The 27,548-nt window shown below is 41.9% G+C and overlaps 1 protein-coding gene across 2 annotated transcripts in view; it reads left to right on the forward strand.

Annotated features, from left to right (window-relative positions):
* PRKCB (protein kinase C, beta) overlaps positions 1-27,548 on the forward strand; it is a 346,927-nt gene that overhangs the window by 216,402 nt on the left and 102,977 nt on the right. For both annotated transcript variants that reach the window (XM_008575361.1, XM_008575360.1), the window contains exons 6-7: positions 21,061-21,217; positions 22,369-22,503. In XM_008575361.1, coding sequence (XP_008573583.1) covers positions 21,061-21,217; positions 22,369-22,503 — 292 coding nt within the window. The remainder of the gene's footprint in view (positions 1-21,060; positions 21,218-22,368; positions 22,504-27,548) is intronic.

Below are 27,548 nucleotides of genomic sequence, written 5' to 3' on the forward strand. Positions count from 1 at the left end.
TTTAACATTGTAATCACAGTTATTTTAATGTTCTTGTCTGATAATTCCAGTATCTGGGTCACCCATGGATCTGTTCTATTGTCGTTTTTTCCTTCTGGTCCTATTTCTCGGTATGTTTCGAACTTTTGTTTGAATTTCAGTCACTTCCTATGCCAAATTAGAGAGGTATGAAGTTATCTTCCTCCTTCTGGCAGGGACTGAGCTCACCTGAGGCTGGTTTACAGTCTCTGTAAGGCTTGTTCTATCTCTGATTCATTCCCACTCCTATGGGAAGCCTGCTATAGGTTTCCAGCTATGAGGCTGAAGACCCCAGGATCCTCCTCTTTATTTGGTTCTGAACTCCGATTTCTGGTTCTCTAGCACTCGGAGACTGTCACAAAATTTCAGCTGACTTCTGTTTTGTGTCTCAGTCGCTGAAGTTGAATTGGCAAAGCCTCAAGGGAAAAGCCAGAGCCTGGTGTTGGGTCCACTTCTTCACTCCTCCTCTCCCTCTAGGATCATGGCCCCTCAATTCCTGCTTTCTTTGGAAGCTCTTTTTCCCAGCCCCAAGAGTATGCCTCAAGTTCTGCTGGCTTCTCTGCTTCTGAGAAGCTGCCCTCTGCCTGGCATTATCATCCCTTGCCCTCTGCTGAGAATTGGCTTATGCCCTAAAGGAAAAAGTGGCACATAGAATCTTGGACTCATCTCAATTTCAATTCCTTCAAAATTCCAGTTCTTTGAAAAATATTTCTTGTTTATTTATCTGGCTTTTATAGTCATTCTCAGTGGAAGTGTTGAGTTTCTACGAGCTACTTCATCATAGCCCCAAGTGGCAGGAAGCTAAGTGAAAATATAAAATATAAAATAGATTTATAATTTTATAATTACATAAAATTGAATGTTATCATCAATAAAGACCAGAAGGTGAATGTACAACTTAAAACATGTATTTAATTTTGGAATAGAATCTAAGACAATATTTGCTTTGGATTCTGTTGCATCTGCAATTAGGTAAAAATAAATATTTTTAGAAGAGGGATGGTGAGAGCTTCATTGATCGATGAAGATGCCCACTTTTTTCAGATCCTAGTAAGGGGACCCCTGATGACTCTGGGAAATAAAAATACTGAGGGTAAGAGTCTGCTGCAACATTATAGGGGTATTGATACAGAATAATAGACAATAATAAAAACCTAGCATATATGGAATATTTACTACAGCCAGACATTCTGTTCATTTGATTATTACAACATACTTATGAGACCTCATCCTTACCATTAGCCCCATTTTTTAGAAGGAAGACTGAGTCACTGAAAAGTTAGGTAACTTTTAGGGAACACAGCTGCTGAATGGCAGAGCTTATATTAAAACCTGGGTTCTCTGGCTTTAAAGCCTGAGCTCCTCACCAGCACATTTAACTATTCTGGTAAAGAAAGTGACTTTAGATCAGATAAAGGTACTTGAAATGCAGGAGGTGTCATGCTAGAGGACAATTTGGTCCAGTCCCCATGTCCTGGGGCAAACGAAGCAGATGGCGTCAGAACAGCCTGTTTTCAAATCAGTCAGTTCACTGCAGTTTCTGAGTGGGCTGGATCCCTGCCTCCCAGAGAGAGGCAGTAGAGTGTGGCCATGAAGATCATCGACACGAGGGTCTAGCAACACCATGGTTTGGATAAAGTGCTTAAAACAGTGCCTGGCACATAGTATGTGCTCAATAAATGTTGTTATCATCATCATCATCATCATCATCATCAGAGGCCAGAACAAGTCACAAAACCTGTAACTGTCCTCTGGGCTTGAAGCCTTAGGATTCTTCTCCATTCCCAAAGGATAGCCCCAAAGTGATGTGATTTATGGTTCTCCATTCTTTCCTTAGCGTGTGCGTCATGCTGTGCTGGGCTGTGGAGTCACCACTGTCAATAGGACAAGTAAATCGATAATTACAATAAAGTGTTATAAATGCTGTATCAGACACAAGTGCGTGGTATCCTGGGAAACCAGAGGAGGGGTTCTCACCCCATGCAGTTGTGGGAGCTCTGTGATGGCTTTTGGGCACGGGAACAGGTGACCATCTCATTCATCTATTTATCAGTTCATTTCTCAAATTTATTGACCACCTACTATGTGCTAGAGATCGTACTCCTGGGACTAGGAATATGAAAGTGGACACCAAGAAACAGACCCTGCTCCCTTGAAGCTTTTGATCTTGCAGGAAGTCAGGGAATTTAATGACATTTAATCATTTATTGAACATCTACAAAATACATATAAGATAGTGTCATAGGCACTTAATTGGACGGAATAATAATAATGGCTAAGAGTTGTTCAGTGCATAGTAGGTTGCAGTCATTATAATATGTATAATAGCATGCATTATAGCTCCTAGACCCTCTCAACAACCCTATGAGGTGGCACATTGCCATTCTCATATTATAAACGAGGAAACCAAGGCTCAGAAAGGTTAAGTAACTTTCCAAGGTTAAACAGCTAGAAAGAGGTATCATTTGACTCAAGCCCAGGTCTGTCTGATCTTGGGGCCAAGCTCTTAGCCACTGTCCAAGGCTTCTTCCAGAAATATTAGAAAGTCAGAGTTCCTTCCCTCCAGGAGCTCTATAAAATGTAATAGAACAAGTACCACAAATGAACATATCCCTAATGTATTCCATGCTACTGAATGTAAGAAAAGAACAAATCCTGGGAAGGAGCAGGTAAAGTCAGGAAAGGCGTCGGGGAAGAGGTGGCGTTAGGGATCTGGAAAGAGGAATGGGCTTTCCTCAAAGAGCCAAAGAAGGGAACCCTCTGGGCATAGGATAGTGTACACTCTGACTTCTAGGGTCACTCAGAGCTCCCCCACTCCAGGGCTGGTTTGAGGATGGGGTCAGGGCTAAGGACCTGGATGATTCTATTGGTTCACAAGCATTAGCTAGAGCTTGGGTGGGGCTTTCAGAGATGGGGAAGGAGCTTACTAACTTCACCATCACGTCACACCCTTACATATTCTCTCTCGGATTTCTATTTGAGGCTTACGCTGCCTTCAGACTTCTCAGAGTTTCATATGGTATAAGAGGGGCCTGAGCTAGTGTCTGGTATGGGACACGCTACTCTCTCTGAATTTCTATGAAATCAAACAGGACTAGGGGAAAGGGAGCAAAAGGATCCTATCCAACTTCTACTGATACTAATGTGTGTCCAGAGTTGAGAACTCTGGTCTAGCCCAACTCACCAGGGCTAGTGGTTCTACTTGCGATTCGGGATAAAGGTCTGCCTGGCTTGTCCACTCTACATATATCTCTTGGGCAGTAGCTGGAGACACAGTCCTGGACACTAGTTCTTGTCTGTCTCCTCCTATGGAGGTAGGATCTTGCAGGGAGCAACAAGCAGCCAAGTATGACTGGAGTTTGGGACACACGTCAGCAGGCAGTGGCAGGGAAGCCTAGAAGTTATGGTCGAGACAGAAGAGGGCGTTGAATTGCAGCAACTGTGGCCAAGGCTTCATGGAGCCAATTATCACAGTGGACACATTCTGGAGGGGTTGTAGGCATCTTTGAGCCCTGCTCCAGGATCTCAGCAAGGGTGTTATTATCATTGGCAGGGTGCCCAATTCAGCTTGTTGCTCTCTTATGAGCTGATTGCAATTTGGATCAAGCTTTACCATCTCTCTCCCTCTTTTTTACTTTTTTATTTATTGAGGTGAAATTCACATAACACAGAGGTGACTGTTTAAGAGCGAACAATTCAGTGGCTTTTAGTACATTCACAATGTTGTGCAATCACCAGCTCTGTCTAGTTTCAAAACATTTTCATTGCTCCAAAATAAAACCTCATGCCCACCAAGCAGTTACACCCTATTCCTGCCTCCCTGTGGTCCCCGGCAACCATCAGTCTGCTTTTCTGAACCCTCTCTTTTTAAGACTCTTTAAAAATGGAACTATTCAGAAGCTCAAATACATTTTGCTGTAAAGAAGTATCTATACAGTGCTCCATCATCTTGGTCAGGGACAGTTGTCAAAACATCAAGATTCTTCTATACCAGTTGGCAAATAATCAATACCCTGTTGCCCACTGCCTTTCTGACCTCATCAGTCTCTTCTCAAAGAGCCCTCGGACATGATCTGGTAGTGAAAAGGTTCATGTTTTGTCCAGTGGGAGCCTTCCCGTCTCCTCCAGGGCTTTGGCTGTGTCCATTCTGATGGGCAAACTGCTTGCTATACATTTGGGCTCTCAGCCCTGTGGTGGAGTTAGGATTAGAATTCTTTTAGCTGCAAGAGCCTCTCCTAATCTAAAGACAGCATCCTGTCTTGGGTCCCACCTGCCTGAAACATTTTTACCATTTTTAAAATGTCTTAGTCTAAAGTTCAATATGTTTCCCCCAATCATGTTTTTTACACCCTGATGAATGATGTACTGACTTTACCTAAAAAGTGCCCGATAGACCTTCTGAGATGGAAAGATGATATTTGGGGAATAAATATGTTGATCTTTCCCTGAAGGAGTCCAAGACATCTGATGGTGGCTTTTGTGTGTTCACTACAGAAGAGAGAGTAATGTGTCTGAGACAGACCCAGAAGCTGCTGCCACAGAACATATGACTGTAGTTATAGATTAAATGAGAGGCACACTCAGAAGGAAAAGAAAAATCTGACTCCAGTGGGCTTTCTGAGGCCATGGGATGTCATGGTTGAGTGCTGTCTTTGGAACCAGACAGCCTGGGTTCAAATCCTGCTTTACCATCACAAGCTGTGTGGCCTTGGGTAAGTCATTCAACCTCCTCAGTCATTCAGGCTCTCAGTTTCTGCATCAGGAAAATGGGGACAACAGTAATACTCCCATCATATGGTTCTTATAAGGGTTGAATGAGATAATACGTGTACAGCACTTAGAACAGTGCTTGGCTCATAGTAAGAGCTCAGTCACCATTAACTGTTATCATTTAATCTTTTTTTCTTATCATATTTTGGAATAAATAATTTTTGGCTTTCTAAATAAGAACAAAAAGAACATGGACTTAAAATCAGTAGGCAATGGTGAGTCACAAAGGATGTTTTGAGAGTAGGAATGACATGGTAAGATCTGTGCTCCGGGAAGATTAATCTGTCTATAGCTCATAGGCTGACCTGGAAGGAAGAGAGGGTGAGGGGGGTGGGAGGATCTGTCAGGAGGCTGACGCAAGCTGCTCTGTACAGCATATACAGTGGCAGCCACTAGCCACAAGTGGCCATTTAAATTTAAATTAATTAAAATTAAATAAAATGAAAAAAGCTCAGTTCTTCCAACACATTAGCCACCTTTCAAGTACTAAACAGCTCCATGTGGCTAGTGGCTACTCTGTTGGACAGCAAACATATCCATTGTTCCAGAAAGTTCTATCAGACAGCACTGGTCAGAAGCAGTTGTTCTCCTCCCTGAGTATGCATCAGGGTAACCTGAAAGATGTGTTAACAAATTGCTGGGCTCCATCTTTGATTCAGGAGGTCCGGGTAGGGTCTTGGGGAGAATTCACATTTCTAACAAGTCCCAGGTGATGGCCATGCTGCTGGTCTGAGGACCACACTTTGAGAACCACTTCTCAGTCCATGCTGTGAGGGGAAGCGGAGTTGTTTTGAGCATGCTGAAAATGGTGCATGTCTTATTTCTCTGTTCCAACTAATAAGCCTTTTTGGGATTTGGACTCAGCCTCTTTCCAGGATTGGCTGTCTGGGGACACTTCTGGGGATGTCTCTCAGGAGGGATGTGCATAGGAATTTTGGCTTTTCTGGCTGAAGGAGGTGGAAGGTGGAGCTAATTCAGAGCGTGAAAAGCAGAGAAACCAATCATGGAGCACTAGAGGGATTCTCTGTTTCTTTGTCTACTCTCCCTGTCATCCCAGAGCTCGGCTTTTGAGGTCTGATGGAAAGGAAGGAGACAGAAGCTTTCTGGATGGAAAAGTCAAGAATTTGCTGCCTTTCTTCCTCAGTCATACCATGACAACTTTCTCCCTGAGGCAGTGGATGACTCATGTCTAGCTGCATGGTCTGGGGGGAAGGGCCTCCGGATACAAGTGACAGAATTCAGTGAAGTGTGAAGTGGGAGAAACGCCTTAAAACCTCAGCATCTTAGCCTGCCACAAGTGTGCCTTCAACTCCTTGTTTGAGCTGCAGAAAGAAACATCACAGGGCTTGCTCTCAGTGAGCCTGAGTCCAGCGTCGCTGATGGGCATGCTGTCCTCTGTCTGAGCTGAGTTTGGAATATCAGGCAGATGCATAGGGTGGGGGCTGTGCTAGAACTCTCCCTATCTCACCCGTGCACCCCTTTTATAGATAGATGTTCATTGAATTTGCATCAGCTTCCGAGTGCACTTAGACATTCTTCCAGAAGAGTCCAGCAATACTTCTGTACCAACTGGCAAATAGCTGAGACCCTCCTGAGGTGGCTCTCCCCACTGTCTCAGCTGCTCTCCTGGGATCCTTTCTGGACCTTCCCACAGCCCAGCAACTAAAGTTAACAGCTGGGCATATCAAGGGGTCTGCAGGACCCTGTTCTAGTGCTGAGGAGGGCATTGGTACTGGTTAGCTGGTGCTTAGGCTATGTGTGTGTGTGCACGCATGCATGTACAGTGTATAGTGCTAAAGAATGAGGGGAGGTGAAGAAGATTCATAGGTGCTGCAGTGGCCTTGAAATATGGATAAAATTGGTAAAATTATAATGTATAGAAAGCGAGAAGGATACCAGTTTCCTTCAGGCAACTTAAGACCCATCCATCACTTTAATCATCCGTCTACTCAACCCATCCATCTATCTGTCCATTCATCCATCCATCCATCCATCCATATATCTCATCCACCCATCCAGCCCATTTATCCATTTACCCATCCATCCATCTTATCTATTTACCCATCCATCTATCTGTTTATCCATCCATCCACCCATCCATTCATCCATCCCATCAATCTATCCATCCATCCATTTAGAATAAATGAGTCCTGCAGGAAAATTCTCCCTCTTTCAGTACTTCCATGCCATTGAGGATGTTTGACAGTACGTAGAGGGAAGTCATTCCTCTGTTGGGACTTCTCCTGGCAGATGTTTTCTTTCCCCATTGCCCCTGAACAACAGTAGAAGAAACAGAAAACTTATCTTCAAATGACAGCCCATTCCTCTGGCTGCCTGGGGAACACGGTGTGAGAATATGGCTATCAGTTTTAAAAAAAAATCATTTGAATTCCATGATTCAGTGATGTGGTTAATGTAGATAGGGCTTTTCTATCAAAGCAGGGAGCTCATTGAAGAAATGAGAAAATATGTACTGTTTCTCCAGAGAAGGGAGGTAAGCCTGCCTGCCTCAGAGCTGGGGAGGCTTTTGTCTCAAGCCTCTGGAAATTAAACCCATCACTTAGCGATCTCACTGAGCAGATTGCGGGGCTTCTGGCCCTTGCTGCTTGGGCTGTGCACAGCCGCCGATGGACGGTTTTGATTGAATGTCCAAATTAAGCTGCCAAGTAGCGACTCTGCAGCTTCAGGGACCCCACGTTAGTATTTATGTCACATCTTTAGAAATAATCACATTGTGAAGCAGTGCCCAGAGCCATGTCAGCAGCCCCTGCAGTGGAGGGGCCAAACACCACCTGCCTCCTGCTTCATGCTACATTCCCTCAGCACCCAGATGAGGGTGGGGCCCTGCGGGCACTCCTTCCTGGTTCCCATCCCGAGAATGTGAGCGAGGAGTTGGTAAGCCTCATCTGTCCTTCTTGCTTTCACTCAACTTGGGGCATGCGAGGGTGGGGCCCTGCGGGCACTCCTTCCTGGTTCCCATCCCGAGGATGTGAGCGAGGAGTTGGTAAGCCTCATCTGTCCTTCTTGCTTTCACTCAACTTGGGGCATGAGGTTGTCTCCAAACAAGAAGTAAAGCCAGCTCATTGGATGCCTTACTCTCAAACCATCTGTCCTAGGCATAAGGAAAGACCCTCAGGGCCAGCCTGAGGAAAGCAGATGTTCATGGGGGGAGGGTTTACTCCTGTTTTTCCAAGCTGGTCTGAAGAGTTCCTCCTCTATCTGCATCAAGCCCTGTGTGCTCTGCTGTGCATAAAGTGGCAGATGTCACATCCCCAGCAGTGACATTGCTCACACCATTGGGGGGTGCCAGGTATTAAGAGACTGGCATTGTGATACTTTACAGGGGACTAACCCATATCCTCTGTGTAGAGGGGCAGGGTCTCCAGACTTGTGGGGTTTTGTAGAGTCGGAGTAGGCATAGAGCAGTCCTGGAAACTGCAGGACTCTGAATGACCAGGGAAACCTCTGCAGAAAGTAGTTGCACTAAACTGGGTTTAGTGGGTTATAAAACTGCCTAGATTCCCAAGTTTCTGGTTCCAAGGAGAACCCCGTTACTGAACACAGAAGTTGCATGGTTTAAGACTCAGAACTTGAAAGAATCAGCTGGACTGAATCTTGGGGCATCTAAGTTGTATCCAATTCCAGTTGTTGAGAATAGCGTGCACACGACTGGCCTCCCATTGCACGGTGAATTTTTTCTCTCAGATTTATAGTAATATTTTTTTCTAAATAAAAAAGTAATTTTTGCTCAACCAAGACCATACATTTAACGTCTTCTTCCAAATTCCCACTGAAATGACTAAAAGATTAAAATTGGAAAAAATTGATCAGAGCTACAAACCAGGAAAATGGTGTCAATCACATGCCAGAAACTTTGAGGAATTTCTCTAAGACACGGTTCAGAAAATACTAGCTAATTTTGCATCTTCTTTTCCAACATCTAAAGCTCTTATGCTTTTCTATTATGTAATTGCATTGGTTGGTACTTCCAGAATGTTGTTAAATTATAGTGTTCGTGGTGGGCATTCTTAATTTGATTGTGGCCTTAATAGATATGCCTCTAGAGTTTTACCAGTAAATGTGATGAAGGGTGTTGATATATTAATTGTCAAGAAAAGCATTCATCTCTTCCTATTTTCCCAAGTGTTAAAAGAAGGAATGGTTATTTAATTTTGTCTGTTGCCTTTGTGTCATGTTTTTGGAGATAATTATATAGTTTTTCTCCTTTGACCTAGTTTTATAGTGAACAATATTATTAAAAGATTTTCTAAAACTACAAAAGGTTTTTGTTTAGAGAGCATGTGACCAGATTTGAGTTTCTGAAAGGTCACTTTGGTGGAGGTATAGAGGAAGAGCTCGATAGAGTAAGATTAGAGTCAAGAAGCCAACTAGGAGGATCTTAATTTCACCTGGAGAGGAAACTTGAGTGCCCAAGCAACAACCATGTGAGTGGCTGTTGTTTACCAATCAGTCATCACCCACCAGGCACAATACCAGGCTTCAAATACAACTTAGTAATCACAATAACCCTGTGACAGTTACTATTGTTAAGTCGGCAGCAGTATGGATAATGAGAAGGACTCAGGTACACAAAATGATAAAGAGGTCGAATGAACAGGACATAGTCATAGATTGCACCAAGGAGAGGAGACCAGGGTGATTTCCGGATTCTCACCTGGATAGTTGGGTGGATTGTAGAGCAATCACTAAGACTGGCCTTGAAAGAGAGGAAGCAGGCATGCTGGTGGGCGAGGGCAGAGAGGTAATGAACATTGTTGCTGGGCGTGTTGAATTTGGTGTACTTATGGGACATCCAGTATAAGGTGTGCAGTAGACAGTTGTACATACCATTCCAGAGCTCAGTAAAGAGGTGTGGGTGGGAGGTGTCAGTATTTAGGAAAGTTCAAATCATGGGGGTAGAGCCCCTGGGAAAATATGGAAATTAAAAAACAAACTTTTAGGTCCAAGCCCATGGCGCACTCGAGAGAGTGCGGCGCTGGGAGTGCAGCAGCTCTCCCACCGCGGGTTCGGATCCTATATAGGGATGACCGGTGCGCTCACAGTGCTCACTGGCTGAGCACGGTGCGGCCGGTCTCAAAAAGGACAAAAAAAAAAAAAAAAAAAAGCAAACTTTTAAATAATCCATAGTTTGGTTCAAAGAGGAAGTCTCAAGGGGACTTAGAAAATATTTTGAACTAAAAAAATAATGAGAATACAACTCAAACTTTGTGGGATCCAGATAAAGAAGTGCTTAAAATGAAATCTATGTTGGTGAGTTTTACCAAACACTAAAAGAATAAATAACACTAATTTTTCTAAAAAATAGAGGAGAAGGGAACACTTCCCAACTTATTTTATGAAGCTAGCATTATTACCCTGATACCCAAACCAGACAAAAACAGTACAAGAAAACTACAATTAAATATCTTTTATGAACATAAGTACAAAAATCTTCAGCAAAATATTAGCAAATCAAACTCAGTGATATATAAAAAGAATAATATACCCCAACCAAGTGAACTTTATTCTGAAAATGCAAGGCTGGTTCAGTAATCAAAAATCAATCAATGTAATCCACCATATTAGTAATCTAAAGAAAAATAAGTCAATGAACACATCGATCGGTGCAGAAAAAGTTTTTGACAAAATTCAATATCCATTCCTGATGAAAGTTCCTGCACACCAGAAGTAGAAAAGAATTTCCTTGATCTAATAAAGGACTTCTGCCAAAAAACCTACAACATACTTAATGGTGAAAGACTGTGTGCTTTTCCCCTCAGCTACAGAACAAAACAAGAATGCCCACCCTCACCACTCCTATTTAACGTTATACTAGCCAGTGCAATAAGACAGTAAAATAAATAAAAGGCAGACTGGAAAGGAAAAAATAAAACTGTCCCAGTGTACACAAAATGTCATTGTCTTATGTAGAAAATCCACAGGAATCTACCAAAAAATTCCTAGAACTAATATGTGAGTTTAGCTAGGTTGTAGGATACAAGGTCAATGCACAAAAATCAATTGAATTTCTGTACATTAACAATGAACAATTGAAAGCAGAATTTTTTAAAAATATCATTTATGTTATCTCCAAAACAAATTAAATATTTATGTATAAGTCTAACAATACATGTCTAAAATCTATTTGCTGAAGATTACAAAACACTGAAAGAAATCAAAGAATGTTCATGGATTGGATTACTCAGCTAGTAAAGATGCCAGTTCTTACAGATTGATGTATATGCACAGTCAAATTTCAGTCAAAATCCCAGTAGAATTTTTTTGTTGATGTGGACAAGGTGATTCTAAAATTTATATTGGAAAGGCAAAGAAACTAGAATGACCAAAACAATTTTTTTTTTTTTTGTCTTTTTCCGTGTCCGGCAACGGATCGCAACCCTCAGTGTTGCCCCCGTACCGGACCAGGGACCGGCAACGGGATTGCAACCCTCGGTGTTGCTCCCGCGCCTCGCTCAGCCAGTGAGCGGGAACCGGTCTGTATGTGGGATCCAAACCCTCGGGCGAGAGCGCCGCCGCGCTTCCCAAGCGGCGCACTATCCAGTGCACCACTGGGCCGGCCCCCAAAACAATTTTTTAAGATAAAAAATAAAGTTATCTTAAGACCTACTACGTAAAGCTTCAGTAGTCGAGGAATGTGGTGTTGGTGAAGGGATAGATACATAAACAGTGGAACAGAATAGAGAGTCCAGAAATAGACCCACACAAAAATGGCCTATTGATTTTTGACAAAAGTACAAAAACAATGAAATGGAAAAAGGATAGTTGTTCAGCAAATGATGTTGGGATAATTGGACATCCATATGCAAACAAAATGAACCTTGACCTCCACCTCACATCTTGTACAAGAATTAACTCAAAATGAGTCATAGATCTCAATGTAAAATATAAAGTTATAAAATTTTAGAAGACACAGGGGAAAATTTTTATGACCTGGAGTTAGACAAAGAGATCTTAGGCATGACACTAAAAACATGACTCATAAGAAAAAAAATGATAAATTGGACTTCATTAAAATTTAAAAACTTTTGTTCTGCAAAAGACACTGTTATAGAATGAAAAGACAAATTAGAAACTGGAAAAAAATATTTGTAAATCACATATCCAACAAAGGACTTCTCAGACTCATTAGTAAAGAATGCTCAGGCTCATTAGTGTACAAATAAACGACCCACTAAAAACATAGGCTGAAAACTTGAACAAACACTTCACCAAAGATGATTTAAGGATGGCAAATACATTCATGAAAAGATGTTCAATATCATTAGAAATTAGGAAAATGCAAATTAAAACTACAATGAGATACCATTACACACCTGTTAGAATGGCTGAAATAATAATGATGATGATAATAATAGTAATAATAAATACTGTCAATATAATATGCTGGCAAGGATGCAGAACAGGGGAGCTCTCATTCATCACTGGTGGGAATGCAAAATGGTACAGCTGCTCTGGAAAACAGTTTGGTGGTTTCTTATTAAGTTAAACATACACTTACCATATGATTCCAAGATCCCACTCCTATGTATTTACCTTAGGTAAATGAAAACCTATGAGTATATATAACAGCTCTGTTTGTAATCACCAAAGATTGGGGAACACTCAAATGTCTGTCTACAGGTGAGTGGATAAACGAGCTGTGGCACATCAATACAACGGAATACTACTCAGCAACAAAAAGGAATTAACTATTCATACACACACGACTAGGATGACTCTTTTTTTGTGTGTGTGACTGGTAAGGGGATTGCAACCCTTGGCTTGGTGCTGTCCGCACCGTGCTCAGCCAGTGAGTGCACCGGCCATCCCCATATAGGATCCAAACCCACGGCGGGAGCGCCGCTGTGCTCCCAGCACCGCACTCTCCTGAGTGCGCCACGGGGCCGGCCCTAGGATGACTCTCAAAGGCATTATTCTGAATGAGAGAAGCCAATACCAGAAGGTTTCATAGTGTGTGATTCCATTTGCATCCCATCCTTGAAAAATAAAACTAAAGGATGTGACGACAGAGAAGAAACATGAGGAATTTTTCTGGGGTGATGGGACTGTCTCCATCCTGATTGTGTTGATTACATGAATCTACATGTGTTAAAATTCACAGGACTGGACACCAAAATAAAAAGTCAATATTGCTGCATGCTAACTAAAAAAAATAAAATAAATGCTATAGGCAGAAAATGCACAGGTTATCAGCACCACACTCTCCCAAGTGAGCCACGGGTCGGTGATGGGCCATAATAATCATATACAGTATATATTGACAAAATAAAAATTTAACGGAAAAAAAAAAAAAGGAAATGTTTACTTAGAGGCACATACATGCACCCACACACATGTGTACACACACATGTGGGGCAGGGGAGATAAGGTAATAAGGAAATGTTTCCTTATCAAACACTAAAACCTCAAAAAAAAAAAAAGAAAAAAAAGAAAATGCACAGGTTAGAGGCACATACATGCACCCACACACATGTGTACACACACATGTGGGGCAGGGGAGATAAGGTAATAGTCTAAGCTGCAAATGGAGCTGGCTAAGAGGGAGGCGTAAGCAAGAAGGATGTTGTGTTATGACACTAAAATGTAATTTAAAACAATAAAGTGCACAGAAACAGCAATTAGAGGAATGCCTACTACTGAAAGTGTAATAAGTAATATGAAAACAAGCTTGAGTAGTGCTCCCAAATGGCAGAAGAAAGGGACAAAGAAATGAATATGATCATGAAAAAAATGATAGATGTAGAGGACAAACAGAATTTATCCGTGGGCAAGTGGATGTCAGATATTCCTGGAGCAAAGAACAGAGCAAATGGAAAAGCACCAGTATTCAAAGTAGAGTTCAAGAGAAGCAAATAATAAATGGCATAAAAAGAATCTTTTAATTATGAGAGGTAAAATCTAAGAATATAAAGTAGTCATGAACCTGTGATTAAAATACATAAAGCAAAAACTACTGGAAATAAAAGGAGAAATTCGTAGAAATACCATAACAGAATGGTTTTAAAAACATACTTTGTCAGTCTTTAGCAGGTAAAACAGGTAAAAAAGATATGGATATGGGTAACTTAAATAATGTAACTAAAGTGAATGTCAAATACCTCTATTTTGACCCCTAAACACTTCAGTAAGAGAATTACATTCTTTTCCAGTATCCACAAAATTGGTGACATATTAGCTTGTGAGGGAAACCTTATTAAATTGCCCCCAGAAATTGCTCAGCCCATGATGAAAAGATAATAGAACTAGAAATTAATGACAAAACCATATAGTACACAAGATCATCAGCTGAGCAAGATGAAAGTAGGAATCGGATGGGAGCCTTAAGAATTGAAATCCTGAAGTTGCTTCTGTAGGAAATGGGAAAGAGAGTTGACAAGGGACACCCAATAGGGTTGACAATCAGTGTGGAGGGTCAAGCTGTGGCTGGAGACCAGGAGTGTGTAGTGGCATCCAGCACCATGTGTCGTGGTTTTCCCCTAGGGACGCTCCCTAGGGAAGCATCACTGATGGTTGGAGGTACACAGAGAGGGTGTTGTTGAAGAGACAAGAAGGTAAAGACATTTAAAGTAAGCCCTGCTCAGAAGTGATTGAAAGGCTCTTCAATATGAACAGAGTTTGGAGAGAAGTAAAGCCACAGCAGTGCACTGATGGACTCTGGAGAGAATTTGATGAGGTCAAAAAAAATGGTGAAAGGGAGCAGAGAAATAAAAGGACAAAAGATTATTGGGGAGTTCAGAGGAGATGTCATTTCAGGTGAAACTCCAAGTGGCTGCATTGGAATGGAGAGAAGGTTCTAGTAATGAGAATCAGTAGATTTATCACATTCAGCTTCAGGTCATTTATCATTCTCATACTACCTCCTCCAAGATTCATTTGTATGAAAATCACATTGGAGGGATACTCGTTGAGCCCTGAAATTTATTTTGATCCTTATATAATTTGGTCTACATTATCTCAGAGGAGAAAGGAAATCAACATTTGTCAAGCCTCTGTGTGTGCTTTACATTCTACTTTAACTATAATCCTCTATAATTAGGGCAATCATGTAATTTATTTTTAAAACTTGGACTCTTGAGAGTGAAAGGACAACAGAGGTAAACTGTGAGGCTGTCCTGGGCAAACTGGGATGCGTGGTCATTCTAGCTATTTCCCGACAGCCCATTTGAGTATTCTGTAGTTTTATCAGCATTTTGGAGGCAGGGAAACTGAGACTCAGAGAAGTCTTTTCACTAAGATCACCCATTTAGTGAGAGTTAAGGCAGAGGTGGGATTCAAACCTGTGTCTGTCTGACTCCCAAGTCCAGCCATTGCTAATTTCATTCCTGATCCACCTGCACTAGCTGCCCACCATCCTCTCCCTTGCTGTGGCTTGACAGGCTCTCTTCTCGACAGACACCATGACGGTCCCAGCTGGAAACCTGTCTCAACACAGATAATTAGATGTATGATAACTGTACCTCTGCCAGCAGTGATGGGAAGCCAGCTGTTCTAGGTGCCTTTGGGGACATGACGAGCTCAGGATAACTTGGATGCTGGTTGTGGGCTGCCCAAAGATCCCATGTTTGCTTGCTTTGTAATCAGAGCCCGTTAGGGGAGGCTGTATGGGATGGCCAGTTAAGGGGACTGGGAAGTGGATTCTGAGGGACTATAGGTCTCACAGAAGCCACAGCATCAGAGACCTTGGGGTTAGAAACCCCAAGGGTTAGAAGTAATAAGTAAACAGAAATCGGGGACACAAATCTAGATTGTAGAGCAAAGGTTTAAAAAGACGCTTCCAACTTAAGAAGGCATGGCAGGGTGTTGGAGTTAACCAGGCAGACTGTCAGCCACCAGGAGGCGACTCTAATAGAAAGAGAGGGGCAGGGCAGGATAGCAGAAATGGGTTGATGGCTCTGAAGTCTGTCACGCATTTGTCAGCAGGGTGTTGGAGTTAACCAGGCAGACTGTCAGCCACCAGGAGGCGACTCTAATAGAAAGAGGGGCAGGGCAGGATAGCAGAAATGGGTTGATGGCTCTGAAGTCTGTCACGCATTTGTCTGATCCTAGGGTATGTGCTGAGGGTGTCCAACTGATCTCAATGGCATCAGCTTGGATCTCTGTATTCACCATGAAGCTCATTTTCTGGGTTCTATGATTCAAACCATAAGTTTACAAGCACCACTCTGCAAATCTAGTTGCTTTATAAAGTCTTTGCGGGGAACAGAATGGGGACCCTAACGGTCAGGACAATGGATTCTTGGAGGCTGTCCATGCACAACTGAATTTTTTAAATTAAGTTTTGATAACACAATTACACAATTAATACAAGAACGCATTCTCATTGTAGGAAATTTAGAATGTGACAGATAAAGCTAAGGTCCTTTTGCCCACAACCCCCAAACCATCCTCAAATGTGACTGTTATTTTAAATCAATTCTTGGTTTACCTACCAGACTGTTTTCCACATATTTACATTCATATATGACCTTGTAGGAAATGTATTTTATTATACTTTTCTTTTGAAGATTTGGAGGGTCTTTTTTTTTTAACTTTAAAATTTTGCCATATCTCAGAATTACAGAAAAGTGGCAAGAATAGTCCAAGGACTTTCTGTATGCCCTTTACCTGATTTGCTAATTGTTTACATTTTGCCCCATTTGGTTTACCATTCTCTCTATTAAATATTTTTTTTATATGTGCATATTTTTTTCTGAGACACCTGAGAGTAAATTGGGGTCATGGTTCCCATATACCCCTAAATACTTCAATGTGTGTTTCCCAAGAACAAAGACATTCTCTTATGTATGCATGGGGCAATTATCCAAATGAGGGAATGTGACATTGACCCAATGCTATTATCTAATAGTGCAGATCCAGATTTTGTTAATGGAGCCACTAATGTCTTCATATCTTTTTCTTAAACAAAGAGGCATAGATTATTTACTCCTTCTTCTGTTGATGAGCACTCAGGTTATTTCCTACTTTTGTTATTGCAAACATCCTCAAACTGAATGTTAGCATGTTGTTTTACATTATTGTTCTGCGGACACATAGTAAGGACAAAGGGAGGACTTATGATGTTGAGAAGAGTTCCTTCAAAAGGATTTTATAAAGAGATTCTCCACAAAGTGGGATTGAGGCGTTAAAGCAGCACAATTATTCAGAGTTTTCCAACGTAATTGTACCTTCTTGGGAAGAAAAAAATTTGGAAAGTTCTTGGTGAAGAACAATTCTTAGGAAAACAGTTAACACTCATGTATCTTTTTATGGATTCAGCGCTGTCTTCGGTAACTTTCACCAGAATTCAGCAGTCTCACTTGCTCTGAAGACCCTTTGATGGAAAGAGCCAGACCTTACTCCCACCACCTCCCCCAGCTCCACAGCTAAGGCGAGCACTGTTCTCTGCACCAAGACACTCTTCTGTACCTTTAGCAAAATTCCACCAGGGGGGAATGTTGCTATTTCTGCTTTGTGTGGAGCATTTTGTACCATCTGGGCTGGCTGGATTTCAACAAAGATAGTAAAGAAACATTTATCAAGAAAAATCAAAGTCGGTCTCGCCAAGTGTGATCTAGAGAGATTTGCTTCCTCTGTACGTATGTGGCTCTCTTGCTGCTGGGAAACATGACATGATTTTGAAAAGCTTCAGGAGGGACAGGCCTTTGGATCTTAGCCTGCAGCTACTGTCAACTGCTCATGACACAATGGTTTTAGCAGCCAAAGCTCTTGGAGATGGGAATGCCAGCAGTCATGGAATCAATTCCATTCCGTTCCTTTCCACTGATTTTTTGTCCCCTTTGGTAGAGGATAGACTCAAAGGGACAGAAGTAGAAGAAAGGACTTATAAGAGCGAGGGGAGAGGTAGAGTCATGCCTCAATCAGAAATGTTTGATTCAGGGGGTGCGGAAAGCATATGCCCAGGGAAAGGTCATTCTTAAACCACTGGTCTCGAGATTGACAGCTTTAGAATACAACACACTCTTGTCATGCAAAGAGCACTCTGAAAGAACTGTGAAGTCCTAAACTTGATATAAGAGACTTTTTCCCAGTGATGATCCTTGTGGTGTCAGTTCATAAGACAGGGGTGGGGAAGTGGCCTTACCAGAGAGAAGAAAGAAAAATTGTCTCCACTTGCATATGTGTTCCCAGTCAAGCAGACAGACAAATTTCTGGCACTTCAGAGTGTCTCAGAACACGTTTTTAGGCAGCTCACTATATGATAATTGTGGAATTCCAAGATCCCAGCCTGGAAACTGGCACACGCTATTTTTCTTGGGAGGCTTAAGAGAGAAGAGAAAGTAACAATTGGAGATGATATTCTATGGGGAAAATGCGCGGGTGTCTTAAGAAATTACCATGCTCTGGAACAACATAATTTAATGTGTGTCCTGTGGACTGGCGCATCAGCATCACACAGGAACTTGTTAGAAAAGCAAAGAAACAGGTCTCACTCCAGACTTACTGTATCACAATGTATCTGTAGGGGTGAGTCCCAGGAATCTGTGTCTCACAAGCCCTCCAAGTGATTCTTATGCATGCTCAGGTTTAAGAAGCACTCCTCTGGAAGGGTTCAAATGGAGAGGTCAGGTGCATTGTTCTCAAGAAAAAAACAAGTGATTCCATTTGATATTGGTTCATTTGGAAGTGGTTAAGTCTTCGTAATAAAAATGGACAGAAAGAGGGCACTGAATATGAATAATAATGAAATCACAGCAATATGGTTAACATTTGTTGAGTATTTTCTAGGTTTCAGGTTCTGTGCTACATGTTTATATTCTTTATCCAGTTTTACTCTTATAACAATTCATTTGATTGATCAAGAAACTGAGGTTCAAATACATGAAATTACTGCTAGGTAAGATGCAAACCTTGGTATCGTGGAGCCCTATATCCACAATACAATATAGCTTGGCTACTGTCTCATTAAAAGTCAACTCTGCTTTTAATAAATTAGTTTTTATATACTCCTTGGAGACAGGATCAACATGTTATGTTATCCCCTGCATCCTCACTGTTTAGCAAAATGTTTAGCACATAGTAGAGACCTGCTTGTTGAACTTAACTGAATCCAGTCCAAAGGGGAAAAATTCTTGCTTTGAGTATAAGAATGAGATGCAACTTGCAAGCTGAGGTGGAGGATGAATTCAACCTGTGGATAAATGGAAGAAAGTGGCATATTGCTGGCGTGCAGGAAAATGTCAGTGCAGAATAAGTTATAAATCACATCCTGGTAGCTCATCCAGTTCTTTTCTCATGTCATTTATTCAGTTCCTTCCCCTTACTAGCTGTATGATTTTAGGCAAGTCAGTCTTATTTACTTATTTTTTTAGCAATGGTCAGCTGCTTGGGTGTAGGAAAACAAAGGACAGATATTTGAATTTAACCATGGCTGGGGTTTTTGTCATATGAGTGAAATGGAAAGAAAGGGACAAGGGAGTTGAGGGTGTTTTCAAGGGAGCAGTTACAATGCACTATGACATCTAAGCCGGGGTGAGTGGAGTAAAGGCCAGAGGGAATGGGGAGAGAGAGAGAATGTATTGGGGATAGTGGACTGGTCAGTGGGGGAAGACTTGGTGCAGTGGAGTAATAGATTTAATGAAATGGAAAAATTAGGAAGTGGCATAAAATGGTGGGGTGCATGTCACTGAGTTGGAGAAAGTGGTGTAATTTCAGGGTGTGAGCATAGGAGGAGATGACTGATTGAGAGGAAGTGGGGGTTTCAGGAAGTCAGGGGGTGCTTTGCCCCCTGCTTTCCAACATTCTTTCTTCTAATCTGTTTTTCTTGTCATCTTGAACCTGTAGAGCTCCTGTGTTTATTGTCTTATGCACTTGTGGGACACTTATAAAAAGTGTTGAATAATGGCTGTGGCAATGGGTATCTTTGTCCTATTCCTATCTTTAGTGGGATTGCATTTATCATGACCTGTGGCACTATTATTTCAGATAGCCATTATCCTGTTAAGAAAATTCCCTGCTATTTCTCGATTAACTGCAGTGATCTCATGGTTTTCTCCTTTGACCTATAAATACGATGAATGTATTAATAGTAGATTTCCCGAGGTTGAACCATCTTTGCATTCCTGGTAGAAGTCATTACACAATGCTTTCTAGTAGATAGTTTGATTCAATTTGCATTTCATTATTACCTTGGATTTTTCTGTCACATGTAAGATGGTTGGCATTGAAACCTGAAGATCTATACAATTCTTATTTTCTTTCTGGTTTCTTTCCCTTGCTTACCTACATTACTGGCTTTTGAACTGACTGCTAATTAACTTCTTCCTGTTTCTCCAGGCTGATGTTTTATTCCACCTTATCCTTTATATGGCCAGCAGCATCTTCAGTCTGATCCCTGCTTCCTTTCCTTCTTGAAGTGTTCTTACAGCCTCCTTTACTGGGGGTTCTTGATTGAGGGTGGAGCAAGTAGCTGTAATGCTGCCAATATTTTTCCAGCCTTCTTTCCACGGGCTGTGCAGGTGCTGGTAAAGGGGTGATACATGGATGATAGGCACACTTTGATTTAAAGGACAGCTCTTTCTTTCTCTTTTTGTTTGTTCTTTTCGAATTAAGGTAAATTTCACCTAACATAAAGGTATCCGTTAACCATTTTAAAGTGTACAATCAGTGGCATTTAGTACATTTATAGTGGGGTACAACCACCATCTCTATCTAGTCCCAAGAAATTTTTTTTCATCACTCCTAAAGGAAACCTGTAATCATGGAGCAATAATTCCCCCTCTTCCCTTACCCTCTGCTCCTAAAAACTACTAGGTTGCTTTTTGTCCCTCTGGATTTACCTGTTCTAGATGTTTTATATAAATGGAATTATACGGTATATGACCTTTTGTGTCTGGGCACATAAACGTTTATTAGCAGCACTATTTACAATAGCCAAAAAATGGAAACAATTCAAATGTTGATCAAACGATGAATGGATAAGCAAAACACATATATCTATACAATGGAGTATTATTCAGCCATAAAAAGGAATGAAGTACTGGTACATGCTATAATGTGGTAAGCCTTGAAAAAATTGTGTTAAACGAAAGGAGATAGTCTTTCCTGTGGACTTTGTGAAAAGCCAGCTTAGAAATTTTACAGTTAATCTTAGGGGTGGGTGGGAAGTATAGTCTGAGAGTCAGAAATGTACATCTTATCTTCCCAGCAAATGCATGCAATGCCAAGGACCCTTCTGCAGGTTCTACAGCTGTCACTGGTTGGTGCTTAAACATTTGGGACACTGATATGCTGAAACTGCTTTTCCTTTTTTAGTAAGAGATGCTAAAAACCTTGTACCTATGGACCCCAATGGCTTGTCGGATCCCTACGTAAAACTGAAATTGATTCCTGATCCCAAAAGCGAGAGCAAGCAGAAGACTAAAACCATCAAGTGCTCCCTCAACCCCGAGTGGAACGAGACGTTTAGATTGTAAGTCACAATGAGTGCAGCACAGCAGGGTGGCGGAGGTTGGGTTATGGCCCCTCGAGATCAGTGGTTCCTCTCTTACCTGTTTCTTTCCTTCCCTCCCTTTTCTGCCATCTGCATTTTTGTATTATGAGCCAAGTAAACATTGAAACCTATTTTCTTAATGGAGTTGAGCATGCCTGTGATGTGGGGGAGTGGGTGGGATACGAAATAGTGGGATGCATTGCTAGGCGAAGGCAAGTTGTAGGAGAAGCTACAGGTCTCAGCAAACAGTGACATAACCATAGGATGTGGTGACAATCTCTCTAAGGCTGAGTTTAAGGATGCTGGGCCTGCTACCTGTTGGGAGATCCTCACCGCCTCCCTTGAGGGTCTTCCTTGGCCAGGGCTCTTAAAATCTGGGGATCCCTTTTTTGATGCATCAGGACCAATAGGTGTTAATAATAATAGCCAATATTTATTGAGCATATACCACGTGCGACAAGCACTATGTTAAGTGTTCTAACTTAATTGGTTCATTTCATTCTCATTTTACCAGTGGGACAAAGAATGTGCCCAAAGTCCCATAGCAAATATGGAGTGGAGTCGATTTCAGCTCCAGGCAATCTGACGTCAGAGGCCATGCCTGTAACCACAGGCTAAAAGCTTGGTCCATTGCGGTCACCCCATCTCCTTTTCCCTCTCTCAGGGCAAACCTGGGGGCCATCTCAGCCTCAGTCAAGGGCATGCTCAGAACAGACAACTTCCCCAGAGAGACCCCAACAAGGCTTTTTTTCCCATACATTTTCTGTCCCATCCTTAACCCACATATGTGCAACTATACACACAGACACGCCCAGTTCTGTATTTCTTATGTTCCTGTCAGGAGGATTTCCTGAACACCGTGAACCCTATTAAGACATAAGATGGCAAAAGTAGTTAGAATTGTTCCTGTCGGAGTCGGCCTCGGTCCCCTGCCTATTTAAACCACAGGCTGTCAAACAGGAAAAGCTCTCACTCCCTGGGGAGCTAGCCTAGGATGGAAACTGAATATGTTTCTCATAGCAGCTTGTAATCTTTAAAAATTTCTACCTCCGGGTCTTGTCCTCTTGTACATTTCATCTGCTTGAGAAATCGCTACAATCTCCACTGACTTCTCTTTTTTCTCTTTGCAGTCAGCTGAAAGAATCGGACAAAGACAGAAGACTGTCAGTAGAAATTTGGGATTGGGATCTGACCAGCAGGAATGACTTCATGGGGTCTTTGTCATTTGGCATTTCTGAACTGCAGAAAGCTGGTGTCGATGGCTGGTAAGAAAGATTTTGCTTTGAAAGCTACAGTGCAGCTTGGTCCATCAAACGTGGAATCAAATATGCTTTCCTTTGACCCCTAAAAGTGAAATACTAAAGAAGAGTCCCAAAATGATGGCTGGTAGATTAGATCTGCCTCAGAGATATGTTTTATTTGGTTCTTGTACTTTAAAAAAAATAGTTGCCTGTATTTTAAAAATCTGGAGCTAGAAGGCAACAATTGAGAACAGGTGAATAGTTAATGCTTCCTTTAGACAGAACATGGGTTTTCTATTTGTTACTGTCCTTACAACTCCCTATTTTATTACATCTGCCCCACTTCACAAAGTTATGTGATTTGACTGGCCACAAAGATACCGAGGAGTTGTTGTCATGGTGAGATACAGTGGTTCCCTTTTTCTGGAGTTTTTGCTTTGTTCCCTAGTATGGCAAAAAAAAAAAAAAAAAAAAAAAAAAAAATCCTCATGTGATATTACCAACAGAGAGGTTGGGTAAGCCCCCTTAGCCCTGTTTCAGTTGTCTGAGTAAAGGAATCAGAAGAAATGGTCCAGCGTGGCACTATCACTTTGGGAGAGGCGGTGATCAGGGCTGCTGTTATTTCTTTAAGATTAATTGTCTCATTTCGGAACTGTCTCGTTGAGGACTTTTTCAGTTACACGTGAAGAAAATAAAAATCAAACTGCCTCAGCAAGAAGGAGAATGTATTGCCAGGACCACACTTCCTTCCACGGCTCTCCTTACAGTTCCTTGTCTTGACTCTATTCTTATCTTAGGCTTTAACTCAGGTACATATTAGGTGTCTACAGGTTCTAGTCACTAGAGAGACATCAAGGTATAAGCCAGACATGCCCTCGGGGAGCTTAGCTTATGGCAGTGGTGGGGGTGGGGAGATAAACCTTGAACAAGAATTCACACAAATAAGTCAGTGACAGGATGAGATATGCAGAGATAGGAGCTAGGAGCAGCACCAAAAAGAAAAAAAAAAAAATGTGTTGAGGCACACTTCACAAATGGTTAACATAATTTTCATAAAATAATGAGCATTTTTTCAAAGTTTTCCGTAGCTCACTAATGAGGAAACCAGCAGGATGCATGGCTGATTCCACAGAAGGTTTGAGGAACTGGTATTTGTGCAGTCAGTACAGAAAGGAATGCTGAATAACTTTGCTAAGTTAAATATAAAACTGGCTGATAAACAGTGCAATAGAACCACAACCTTTGGGGTTATCTTATCTACTAGACTGAGGAAAGAATTACCTCACCTCAGTTTTCTCAAAGTTAACATATCTTTGCAGACGAGGAAGGCCATCTGGGCCCGGCTTACTTGTGAATAATAAGTTAAACAGTAATACTACTGGGAGAAAGAAGATACCTAATTAGAAAAGCTCTAGCATGACATTCAAAGGTCACACAGTCATCTTTTTTGTTTTTTTGCCAAATTTTGGATATTTTTTCTAGCATATGGATGATATGATTTTGCTGGTCCCAACATCATTCACCCACAGATGGGGTGCTGCTTCTCTTCAAGTCAAGTAAGGAGGTTAAAGAGAAAGAACGCATAATACCCAGGGGGTATAAGTGAGACAAGAGAGAACGTAATAATAATAATAATAATAAGAAGAAGAAGAAGAAGAAGAAGAATAGCTACCACTTATGACTCTTAGATGCCAGGCACTGGGCATAACATTTCCAGGTGTCTCCCTGTCACACGATTACACAGCACTGATGAGATATGCAGAAGAAATATCGCTGCTTTATTTTCTACAATGGACTCAGACTTTCCACGCATTTTTGTGCCCTCACGGTGGCTGAGGAGAAGGTACCCACATGTGGTACCTTCTGGGTTTTACTGCTGCAGAGTGGCAGATCCTGCTTGGTCCCTGAACCATAGAGACCGCTGGCACCACCTAGCTCTGAGGCATCATTCTGGTTTCATGCTGGAGTCCCAGGTCCTAGCGCCTGTTGCCTCCTATAGTGAGATCCCACCACACAGTGCCCTCTTTGTGTCCCCTCCACCCCCGGCCACTGCTAGACCCCATCCCTCCTAGCACATTTGGAGTCTCCTTCAGGGAGAGCCTGGAGTGCGGCCTTAGAGTCCCCAGCTTCCCCACTCCCCACCCCACCCTGCTGCTGCTGTGCTGATACCGCCCTCCACGTGGGTAGGTCTCTAACCAGGGCTCCAATGGAGGAGGGGGCAAAGGCCCTCTGCTTCCACCCCATGTAACCCACCTCTCCCCAGCCTCCTCTCCCTTCTCCCTCCTGTGGTTCTCCAGGCCCCAGAGGGAAGGGCTTTCTCCCACATGACCCACATCCTTCTTCTTGGGCTGGCATCTGTCCTGTCTACTCTGCTGAAGCAGGGAGCAGGGAGGAGAAGATGGCTTAACAATGAGGGACAGTGTATCAGGAGTAAGCCCAAAAATATTACTGCACTTACACTTAGATCATCGTTTAATTCTCCTACCTGTTCTAGGTAGAGCATCATTCCCAGCGATCAGAGTATTTAAGCAACGTGTTAGGAGTACACAGCTCATAAGTGAGGGCGCTGGGGTTCGGATCCAGGTCTCTAATGGTGCCAGAGCCTGAGCATAATCAAATCCCGTCCTGCCTCCTAATGCAGGAATAGGCCGAGGCTGGGGGTAGACAGCTGGGTTTTGACCTTGGCTCTCCTAACTGGAGGAATGCTTTGTGACCTCAGGCAAGTCACTTCACCTCTCTGTGCTACAGCCTTCTCAGCAGGCATTACACCATTCTTCAGGTTGATTACAGTACCCCCTGCCCGCCCCGCTTAGGAGAGTTTAGAAGTGGCTAAAGTAATAGTTTGGAGGGAATTTTTGCATAATAACAGCCTTCTTCAGATTTTGCGGATAAAAGTTCTCTTTAGATTTAGGGCCAAGACATCTATCATGTTGTCTTAGATCTAAATGTACCAAATTTTAGACATTTGGATTCTTGCCCCTGGGATTCTTTTAACACTATGTGATCGTGGGTAAGTCACACACTCTTTCCGAGACTCAGTTTCCCCCTCTGGAAGGGGTGGGCTTCTCCAGCTATTCTGTAGTGTTGTGATTGAAGACCATGTGGCGGAAACACAGAAGAAGCTGTGAACGCTCCCAGATGTGGGTGCCAGCCCCAGGCCCCTCGTCTGCCTCTTTGCCACTGGCTTTGTATCTGTTGTCAAAGCCTTTTCTTTGTTTCTAATTTCATTTAAGCTGTCTCTTTCCTTTCCCTTGATTATTCAGAGGTCTGTTTCATTTATTTATTTCAAAGAATTAGTTCTGGGATTTGTGTATCAATCCTGTGTTTGCTTTTTCCTTTTCTGTAGGTTTATTTTGTGATCGCCTTTGAATTTAAGTTGAACATTTTGCTAATTTATGTTTCTTCTTTTGCCTTACTCTGCTCTTTAAATGTTGCCAAATGTTCTGTGGACATTTCAATAAAAAGATTATATTTCCTGTTTGTAGGGTATACATTTTAATGTTAATTCCATCTTATTGTAAGGTACAAATATTTTATGCCTTCATGTTTTCTTTTTGTCTGCTTGAGCTAAATGTATAGTGCTTATTAAGGTTTTCCCAGTAAAATTGTTTTAAAAACTTTTTTTCATTTCTAATGGTTTCTGCCTTATATGTATGTGACAATATTATTAGCCATATAACTCTTCAAGGCATTGACATAAAGTTATCTTTGTTGTGGTTAATGCTTTTTTCCTATAATTTTACCTTGCTGCTGGCATTCATTCATTCATTTATTCATTTAATATACATAGCGAGCACCTCTTGTGCTGAGGAGACCCTAGTGAGCAAAACAGAAAAGAATGCTTGGTTTCATGAAGTTTTCTTTCTAGCTGGAGAAAAAACTTTTTTTTTTTTTTTTTAAAGATGACCGGTAAGGGGATCTTAACCCTTGATTTGGTGTTGACGCTCTCCCAAGTGAGCCACGGGCCAGCCCTTTGGAGAAAAATTTTTTAAAAATCTTAAGTGAACAGAAATAAATAGTAAGCCATACCATGTTTGAGGCTGATAAATGCTACAGAGAGAAGTAAACAAGAGATGGGGATAGGAATTGCAAGAGGGTGGTGGTATTTGGATTCTGTAGAATAGTCAAAAGAGGGCTCCCTGAAAAGGTGACATATGGCAAAGACCTAAAGGAGGCAAGGGAGTGAGCAGTGTGAATATCTGGGGAAAGAAGAGCAGGCACAAAGGGCCCGGGCCAGGAGCATGCCTGGAAAGTTGGAGGAGCAGGTAGGTGGTTTGTACAGCTAAAGCTGGATCAAGGAAGGAGAGAGTGGCAGAGGATTAGGTCTGGCAGGACAGGGTGGGGGGTGGGGAGAACTTGGCATATCCCGGGGGGCCTTGTGAGGGCTTTGTCTTCTACTTTGAACAATGAAGAGCTAAAGAATTAATGAGATCTGACTTCCCTTTTAATGTGTCCACTTTGGTTGCGGAGTGGTAGATCCTTTTTGCCTGGTAGATCCTTGCCCATTCATTTATGTTTAATATTTCTAGGTCCTTTGATATGTGTAATAAGTGGCATGTTGTTGGATTTTTTTTTTTTTCCTTTTTGTCTTTTTTCGTGTCCGGCAACAGATCGCAACCCTCAGTGTTGCACCCACACCGCGCTCAGCCAGTGAGCGGGAACTGGTCTGTATGTGGGATCCGAACCCTCGGTGGGAGCACCACCGCGCTCCCAAGCAGGATTTTTTTAAAAAAAGAAAAAAAAACTGAATCTGAAAGTCTTTTTTTTTTTTTTCTTTTCCATAGGGAAATGTTTTCATGTTTATGGTCTTAATTGCCATGTTTCTATTATGGTGTTTCTGTTTCTAAAGATTTTTTTTTCTTTTCTATTTCATTATCTTTTTTCCTCTACTTCTGAATGGACGAATATTATCTAAAGTCATTGTTACCTTAAAGTTATGTTTCTTTAAACTTTCATTATTAATAATAATGACATTTTGGTCTTATTACAAAAAAAATCCAAACTAATACTTTGGAATCAGACTTTCTGGGTTAGAATTTCTGCTCCACTGGGCCGGCCCGTGGCTCACT

The sequence above is a fragment of the Galeopterus variegatus genome, unplaced genomic scaffold (assembly GCF_000696425.1).
Source record: "Galeopterus variegatus unplaced genomic scaffold, G_variegatus-3.0.2 Scaffold1173, whole genome shotgun sequence".
In the NCBI taxonomy this organism is placed as follows: domain Eukaryota; kingdom Metazoa; phylum Chordata; class Mammalia; order Dermoptera; family Cynocephalidae; genus Galeopterus; species Galeopterus variegatus.